The sequence below is a fragment of the Lepidochelys olivacea genome (assembly GCF_965140295.1).
Source record: "Lepidochelys olivacea isolate rLepOli2 genome assembly, chromosome: 1".
NCBI lineage: Eukaryota > Metazoa > Chordata > Testudines > Cheloniidae > Lepidochelys > Lepidochelys olivacea.
The window spans coordinates 138,682,756-138,692,432 of NC_140411.1; the positions used below are offsets into that span (position 1 = coordinate 138,682,756).

Here is a 9,677-nt window from a genome sequence, read left to right on the forward strand (position 1 = left end):
TTAGGAGGCCAATGCTCAAACCACTGAGCTATCCCTCAGCTGCCACTGCTACCCTGGCCAGGAAGGGGAAGGGGGAGGGCACTTACCTGTACAGGGCGGGCCAGGGCTGGTTCTGGTCCCCCTCCATCCCAGCCCCTTCCGCATGAGGCCCTGCCCCTTCCGGGGGCCAGAGCAGACCCCAACCCAGCCCCGTACCGGTAAGTCCCAATTTCTACTTTCACCCCTGATATGAGGAAACACTATTTCACTAGTTTCAGAGTAGCAGCCGTGTTAGTCTGTATTCGCAAAAAGAAAAGGCGTACTAGTGGCACCTTAGAGACTAACCAATTTATTTGAGCATAAGCTTTTGTGAGCTACAGCTCATTTCATTGGATGCATTCAGTGGAAAATACAGTGAGGAGATTTATATACACACACAACATGAAAAAATGGGTGTTATCATACACACTGTAAGGAGAGTGATCACTTAAGATAAACTATTACCAGCAGGAGAGTGGAGGGGAGGGGGGGAAGAAAAGCTTTTGTAGTGATAATCAAGGTGGGCCATTTCCAGCAGTTAACAAGAACGTCTGAGGAACACTGGGGGGGGGGGGGAATAAACATGGGGAAATAGTTTTTAAGGCCCGGCTTGACAAAGCCCTGGCTGGGATGATTTAGTTGGTGTTGGTCCTGCTTTGAGCAGGGGGTTGGACTAGATGATCTCCGGAAGTCCCTTCCAACCCTGATATTCTATGATTCTATGAAAGGTTGAGAACCTTTATATGCTTCACAAATGGTGTGTAATGGAATGGAATGCTAACTGTATTATACTGTCCAGCCACTAGGTGGTGGAATACTGTTAGATAAATGAAGAACTAAAGCAAAACCTTGTTTGACAAAAGCCGTGTGGGGCAGAAATGTTGGGGGTTTGGCTGTATGTGTCCCAGTCAACAGTCTTAGGTAAAGGACTTGTTCCTTTAGCTGTTAATGTAGCTATTCGTGAATGCAATCTGTCCTCCTGTAAGCTTCAGGCATTTTGTATTCCAATTGTATCGATTCCTGTACCTCTTTCTTTTGTCCTTTTGTCGGGAAAGCTGGAGGTGCAAAAATTGTTGTTGGACTTTTGTTACACTAAACACCCCTCTGCTCATAACCTATACGCGACTGCAATGATCTGTGTACAAAATATGCCGAGGTACCATTTGAAAACGAACCATTAACTGATCATTAATATTCATGCACGATATATGTATTCAGAGGCTATTAAAAGTTATGGCTATACGCTGGAATTATGACTAATGTGTGCTTAAACTAGGGAAATCAGGGGGTGTTGGTAAATAGGTTGCTTTAGACAAAGGCATGTGTATTTGATTCGCTGACCAGCGGAATCTTCCCAAAAAGACAATGAAGGTCCATTTTTACATATTGGACAAGCACAGCTATTAAGCTAACAAGTGGGGGAAGAAAAAGCAAGGAGCTTCCTTCACCACAAGACTGCTGGAATGAACTTTACATTGAGAGGGAACCCTCAGAAGAATCAATTTCAAATGTTTACTGGTCTATAAAGACAGGGGAGCTGAACCTCAAGTGATAAGCAATTGAATCAACTGTATATGCTGTTACTGTATTATGAGAGTGAGATTTTTTTCTGAAAGCTAATACACAATGGTGATTAATATCACTGTGAAATGTACTTATTAACACTACATGAGGAAATCTGGATACTTAATGGTATTATCTTTTAAAGTCTCCGGCAAAACAGGTTCCACCCTGGACAGGAGAAAAAGCAGCTATTACCTGTCTGCTATGTAAATTAAGTCTGGTGGAATCAAAACAATGGAAGCTATGTATCCTTTACACACAAGGGGATAGCAGGACCACAGGAAGGGAAAAACAGCATGAGATCATCCTGTCTCTTGAAACAAGTTCACTGAACTTTGGAAGCTATAAGCAAGGACAGAAGCCATCTTTGGCATCCATCACTAGGCAGACATCATAGAATCATAGAATATCAGGGTTGGAAGGGACCCCAGAAGGTCATCTAGTCCAACCCCCTGCTCGAAGCAGGACCAATTCCCAGTTAAATCATAAGGGAATAGAGCTCTTAAAAGCTGAGAAAGATGGGTCCTTCACCAAAGGAGGGGCTAAAGTCTCTGGAAAATGAATATAGGTGAGAAACCTGCTTAGGCAAAGGTTGTACCTTGCTAGAGTTCGCTTTAGACTTTTAAATGGGTGTTCTCACTTTTGTTTTACTTGTAACCCTCTCTAACTGTATTCCTTTTACTTGGCATTACTTAAGCTGTGTCCTATTGTTAATAAATTTGTTTTATTTTCTTAGTTGGTTTATAGTGCGTGCTGTGTTTAAATGGGAGAGGGTATTTACCCCAGTTAAGTTAATAAGCTGTGATGTGCTTTTGTCTCTTTAGAGGAACAAACAACCCCTGTTAGTTCTCTGAACTGTCCAGGAGAGGGCTGGACATTGCAGATTACACAGTTTTGGAAAAAATTGGGACTGGGAGTGTGTTGGGGTCACATTTCTGGTTGTAACCAAGGCTGGTGGAAGCCAGTGTGGGTCTACAGGGCTCTGTACAGGCTGCTGGGGCCACAGCAGCTGAACCACAGATGTCTAGCACGCAGACACTCAGGGTGTAACCTGCACGCTTGTTGCCAACTGTTAGTATCCCAGGCAGGGAGTTACAGTAGCAAGGCATTGTGAGGCACTCAGGGTTACAGGGGAAGAGATCACACAACCCCTCCCTGGTCTGGATTGCCCCCTGAAACCCTGTCACAACTTTATCTCATAGTCACTAGGTAGACAATGCAAACATGTATAGAGATCCTTTGCCAGACTGTTCCACAAGGGAAGAATGGGACTGATGCCAGATACAGAAATAAATATACCTTGGAGAAAAAGAAAAAATTTGAACTCAGAACATATAATAAAGAAATCAAAACAATTGAATGTTGGTAAAATAAGGAACTTCAAGACAGATATTTTACAATCTCACTGGAAGTGGGAAAAATACATGACGATTAGTCAAAAGCTATTAGTGGACCAAAATTTAGGAAGGGATCTAATAAAGATTTTGAATTCTACAGATTGCTAGGTCTATCCTATTAAATTGGTAGGGTCCAAACAGCTTTCCTCAGATGAAAATGTGCTGTAAAACTGTAAGGCTAAAGGAAAGAATAATTCAGCTCAGCATGTATTTCAGAGCTATTCGTTATACAGAGCCTTAGCTGGGCATTTCACTTTACAAAACAAATCGAGGTGGAGTTTCTACCCTCCAGAGTTACATGTACATATGAAGGTAAACAGCATGGCAAAAATTCTACATGAGAAGAAGGTGCAAGATGAGATGGCTAAAATGTTGGCACGTCTCTAGTACAAAGTTTCTTCCAAACAGATTTTTAAATGGTACTAGAAATACTCTCAGAAAGGCTAAGGGTAAATTACGAAGGCTCGTTGATCTAGCAGAATGCTTCATGAAGCTTCATGTAATGGCAGTAATATGAGACGCTAAGTAGCCAACTGGGCTTAAGTTCCACTTTCTCACTGTAACCAAGTTAAACACATTCATGGAGCTGTTTATGCAGGGATTTGCACAATGAGACTCTGTAACTCCAAGTTGATGTATACCAGGGGTTCTCAAACTGGGGGTCGGGACCCCTCAAGGGGTCACGAGGTTATTACATGGGGGGGTCACGAGCTGTCAGCTCCATCCCAAACCCTGCTTTGCCTCCAGCTTTTATAATGGTGTTAAATATATAAAAAAGTGTTTTTAATTTATTAGGGGAGATCGCACTCAGAGGCTTGCTATGTGAAAGGGGTCACTAGTACAAAGGTTTGAGAACCACTGATATATACATTTCATTGGGGATTACTGGTTTGTATGCAAAATAGTTGTTAATGTGCTGTCTCAAATATGGTTGACACTAACAGTAATAAATACAAATACTTAGCACTTATATATAGCACTTCTCATTCATAGCTTTCCAAGCACTTTACAAAGGCAGATAAACGCTATCCTTAATCAACAGATGGGAAACTGAGGCACATAAAAATGGCACGACTTGCCTGCCATCACATGGGCAGTCAGGGGCAAAGCTAGGAACAGAACTGAGATCTCTTGACTCTCATTCTTGTGCCCTGTCTTGAAACATCCTGGGAAATCTCAGAGAATTAACAGAGGGAGCAGCAGTATGTGGAAAAGCAAGATGAACATGAAAAAATACTTATGAAAAGGAAATAAAAACGGTCCAAATTTAAAAAAAGAAAGAGCCATTACCTTCCCGAAGCAAGAGGGCCTGTCCCACTTTGCTGTTGGGGGCTGCCAGATCAAGGGCACATTTGAATTCAGCATTTCTGCATGTCAAGCTAGCGCCATAGTCCATTAACAAGTTGACTGCTTCTGTGCTGGATTTCCTAACTGCAGCATGGAGTGGGGTGTCTAATCGTTTACCCAAGTCAACACTGGCTCCTTAAAAGAACACACACAGAGATAAGAATAGACCAGGGTTAGCGTAAGGAGGAAGCAGGGAAATACCTGACTGGCTGAGTCTAAGATTTATATCACACATCATTAGCATCAATAAATTAAGTGCACCTGATGGCACACAGGACTTGCCATCTTCTCTTGATTATAGCAATGCTTTATATCCAGAAGTCACATGGCTACTATATTAGCATCAAGAGTAGCAGTAAGATGAGGAGGATGGAGAATCAACAGGAATTGAGCCAATGCTGAACTTTTTGACGACCAAATGAGTGGGTGTTTAAAATCTATAGTTGCTTCCAATCTGATTAATTCAAATGACCAGAAAAGCATGTTTTTAACATTTAATTAAAATAACTTTGGAAGGTCCAGGAGTAAAATGCTTATCCTGGGCTGAGAGTAGTACCCAAATTGGGCCAGAGCCTTAGCTGGTGTCAATCTGCATTGGCTAAAACAAGCCACACCACCTGAGGTGCTGCCCTGCTGTGTGTGGGATCTTCATGATCACTAAAGGGATTATTCTTTTGAGTGGTTGGTTAGCTGATCTGCTCCCTCTGCATGTGGGGAGCAGTGGATGAGTGAATGCTTAGCATGCTTGGCTATTTATTTTATAATAATCAAAAGGAGTTGATGCGGCTCACAGAGCAAACAATATTCCAAGACAGTTTTTGTTGCTCCTCTCATCATCTTCGAATGACAGAATCCCTTTTTTTATCCCAATCTCAAAATTCTTGGTCCTCCAAGGAGTCATGAGGAATTAAATGCTAATATCAGGAGTGGGGAGGAATTAAGGAGAAACAATAGGGGGTGGCTTCAAATATGTTCAGCTTCCCCTCCTCTGCCCCCAGAGCACCTAGTTCGAGAAGCTTCTTGACACAGTCTGTCCTCTGATACATGCAGGCCACATAAAGGGGTGTCCCGTGCTGCGAATCTTCTTGGTCAATGTCAACGTCATTGGCCACAAGAATTTCCATACATTCCCTGTGACCTGGATAACACAGAAGAGAGGTCATCTCGCTTCAGTGCCTCTCGGCAGGATGCCCAACAAACACACCCTAGTCACATAGCATTAGAACCCAATACACAGAACTCTTATATAGAAGAGTATGGAATAAACCAAACACACATTTATCCCTCTGGCCCAGATACTTCAGGTGCAGATTAATTTCCCACAATTATTTAGGGAGGGAAAACAAAACCAGATCTTTTTATCGTTAGCTGTACTCAGAGCCTTCTCATTACCTCTCTTTACTGTTTCATGAACAGGTGAAGCAAGGTGATTCTCTAGCTGGGGGGTGGCTCCGGATTCAAGCAGCGTGTTCACACAAGCTACACTGCCACTACAGCAGGCATTAAAGAGAGGAGTGATGCCATCGGTGCTGACTGCATTGACCTGAAACAGCAGGACAAACGGACAGTGCCCTGTTTCAAAAGGGCTGCGCTTCCGCGGGAAGCCACGCGCATCTCAACGCTAACTACAGCGTAAGAAGAAGACGACACTGATCTTACGTAACGTCAGAGCCCAGAGGAGTCACCAAATTCAGAGTGACATGCCGTAGAAGAGCCCGATATCCAGCAAGGGCCGCGCCCTGTTTCTCAGGGCAGCCTCAGCAACAGGACTCTGACACGGAAAATTGTACAAGCTCCTACGTAGAGCGGGCTGGAAAACAGGGATTTTTCCCACGGAAAATTGAGACTTTTCATGTAATCCCCCCAAATTGTTTTCAGACACCCCACCGCAACACAGCTGCAGTTTTCTGACCAAATCAAAACCTTGGAAGGAAAACAAATACTTTGTGAACAGTTTTATTTAGTCAAACAGACCACCTAGCCCCGTCTGTTTCCTGCTCTCTCCAGTCTGGAAGCCACGCAGATGATCAGATTTCACTATCAGCGCTGTTGCATGATTCCCAGTTTCTCACGGAGATAAGGGCAGCTCTGCTGAAGAAACTGCCTGGGAGGGACTTGTTGCATAATGTGGATCTAGTCACTAGTGTGCTGTACATGGGGGCCTTCACTACAGCTTGCTACAGAATGGGAACTGGAGACCCCCAGCTGGCCTTATGGAATAGGATGAACAGTTTTATTGCCCTCCCCTTATAATAGAGCAGCCAGATTCACAATGACCCCTGTTTCCAACTCGGTCTCCTTTCAAGCTGTAGTTCTACAGTGGAATTAGGGCTGCCTAAAATTTTTCTTTGGAAGGTTTTCTTTTACTAATGGAAAATTGCATTTTTTTGACAAAAAAAAAACTTAATAGGAGTTTTCTAGGAGAAGCTGTGTCCTACTTTATTGCCTTTTTGCAGTGCTGTGATCTTTTTAATTTCCTTCCCTACTGAGCCATGAATTCTGGAACAACCTTCCCAACATCCTTTCTTCTGTTACCAGACAAGTGAGTACCCATTGGAGAGGAGAAGCAGAGGGGCTGCTTCTTTGCTAGTGTTTTTGCTGGCATTTTGATGCCTGATTGGCTGAGTTGGCAGTCCCGTATGAAACGCTACCAATCAATTCCCAGTTGCTGGAGCAGCTTCAACAATGTCTACATGAGGAGATTATGCAGCTGTACGACTGGGTGCACAGTTTAGCTTTTTTCCAAGATGCTGAATATAGTTGTTTGAACTGCATATATTTTAATAATAAAAAGGCCATTTTCCAACTCTCTTCCAGACTGCCCACCTCCTAGTTTGGAAACAGTACAGAATGGCGCTTTGTTTGGCTTCTGGGGAAAGGAAGGGCCTGGCAAAAGATGAGGGCCAAAAGGAACACAAGCACAGTCTTGAAGGGAACAGTATATCTGAAGGAAGAGACGACCATCATCTTGAATTCCTAAGCCCCACCAAACTGGTTCCCTATATGTGGTGCAGGGATATTTGCCCAGAGTGGTAAAATGAAGTCTAATGTGTTTTGAATGGCACTTCACCCAGCTGCAGAGCTCTATACCCAGGGAATAGGCTCAATGGCAGGGCCACGTCTACAATGGGGAAAAATCATCGTGTTAGAAAACTTGTTAACTACCATGATGTTAAACATGACTTAGCACTTAATGTAAATGAGGACAAGTCATGTTTAAACACCTGTTAAAATCACAGACCAGCTAATATGTGTTCAGCATAACTGTCCATGTCCACACTAAGGGCAAAGTCGTATTGCAAGTTAAAAAGAGTTAGTGACTACATTTCTAACATGATGCTTTCCCCCAGCCTAGACAAAGCCTTGCTGTGCAGCTCCTAAATGTTGATGGGCAGCCAATTTGTCTTGCAAAAACACTAGCAGAGCCTCTCCACTGGGTACTGACTTATCTGGTAATAGAGGAAGGAATTCTGGGAAGGTTGTTCCAGAGTAAATGGCTTTCTAGTGAAGAAAATGAAAAAGATCACAGTGCTGAAGAAAGGAAAGAGAAAGGGACACAGCTTCTTGTGTCCGTGACTATTAATTTATGTAAAGGAAAAGCCACTGACTAACTGAGACTGTATATAGCAATGAAGAATGGGAAAAGTTGAACAATAAGGATTACTTACTGACAGTGACAATTGATAGTTCAGATTTATGACTTTCTAGGAGCTAAAAAGATGTGTGATCAATACACTTCAATTTTTTTTAAACTGGGTAATTTCAAAAACAACCTGAAACTGAGTAATATGAAGATCAAGGTTTGTTTTTCCTGTCTAGGGGCTTAAAAGTTATTAAAAGTATAGGTTTCAGAGTAACAGCCGTGTTAGTCTGTATTCGCAAAAAGAAAAGGAGGACTTGTGGCACCTTAGAGACTAACCAATTTATTAGAGCATAAGCTTTCGTGAGCTACAGCTCACTAAAAGTATAGTTATTCTATAATCATATTCTTCTCTGCTAATGAATACATCAACTGTTGGACTGCTCTTGTTTGATTTCTTGCCACTCCACATGTAAATTGTTCAGCATAGTAATCAGGGGAACCTGTAAGCAGACCCAATGTAATAAATTCCCATAGATTTCATTATATTCCCATATTTCATTTTTAAATATATTTTTATATTAGGTCCAATGTGGAGAAAAGTTGCTCTTTTATTAGACAAAATGTTTCATTTCTTAAGCCCCTGTATGTGTAAATCCCAAACTATCTCAGAAAACTTGGAGCAATTCCAGCAACCATTCTGGAACGCAAAGCATAACTCAGCATCATAACAGTTAGCTTGGTCTAATTTTCCCGCACTGATCACAGTGAAGTTTCAGAGAAGAAAAACAAAGGAATATGTCTGCGATCAAAACAGCCACCAAGCTGTAAAAAGATGGGGCCCTTCAGGAGAAAAGCTACCACTACAGAAATGTAAGTAATTTATTATTAGTGAAAGCAAAATATTGTCCCCTTTTGTGGCCAGAATTTCTCTCTCTCTCTCTCTCTCTCTCTCTCACACACACACACACTCACAGAGTGAGAAGCATCTAATACATGTATGTCTCTTGGGAATCCCTGCTAATGCCAGTTGTGTCACCACGGTACCGATCACGTCACAGGGAAGTGTTGGCCTCGTTTATATGCCCGTACTCACTTGAGCACCGTTCTCCAGTAAGACTTTTGCACAAGCGACATGGCCACCCAGGCAGGCCTCGTGGAGAGCAGAAACCCGATCTATGGTTACAATGTTCACATTGAAACCCTAGAATTCAAAGCAAAGATGTGAAAAACAAACAAAAACCAAGCAATGCAAACATCATTCCTGGAGTTCATTCCAGGCAGGAGTTACATAGCTGTCAAATCTACAGTCCTTGCTCTGGCTAAATTCCTACCGAAGTCCATGAGAGTTGCCCTGGAACACACCTGGCTCAGACAATAACTCTGATACTGCAGCTCTTGCATCCATCACTACTTGTAGGGATTTAAAGCAAAAGGTAAAGAAACTGAGTGATGCTTATCTGTGTTGCTTCATAATTCATGGTAGATTGCAGGAGAGACACTGTATGTCTTTGGCCTCCGGTCACTGAGATTAATTTCCCTATTCCCAGATATGAAAAGGTGCCTGTGATCATAAGCTACATTTTTTATCCGCAAAATGAGCACTCTGACCAGGAGTGTGATTTGTTTCCTGAGTCACGTGGTGCTGTTTCTTCTCCCTGGTTGTTTATCAACCTGATTAAAGAGGAGTAAAGAATACTGAATAGCAAACACGCTTTATAAGTGTTCCATTAACAGCTGTATGAACTGAAACCAGCCATGCAAACACTCAC

At 42.5% G+C, this 9,677-nt stretch overlaps 1 protein-coding gene across 1 annotated transcript in view; it reads right to left on the reverse strand.

The window, feature by feature from the left end:
* The window catches only part of ASB11 (ankyrin repeat and SOCS box containing 11), a gene marked incomplete at its 5' end in the record, with an annotated part of 38,952 nt that overhangs the window by 16,568 nt on the left and 12,707 nt on the right, over nt 1–9,677 (reverse strand). The window contains 4 exons of the mRNA XM_084643653.1: nt 4,269–4,460; nt 5,329–5,463; nt 5,718–5,868; nt 9,002–9,109. Coding sequence (XP_084499779.1) covers nt 4,269–4,460; nt 5,329–5,463; nt 5,718–5,868; nt 9,002–9,109 — 586 coding nt within the window. The remainder of the gene's footprint in view (nt 1–4,268; nt 4,461–5,328; nt 5,464–5,717; nt 5,869–9,001; nt 9,110–9,677) is intronic.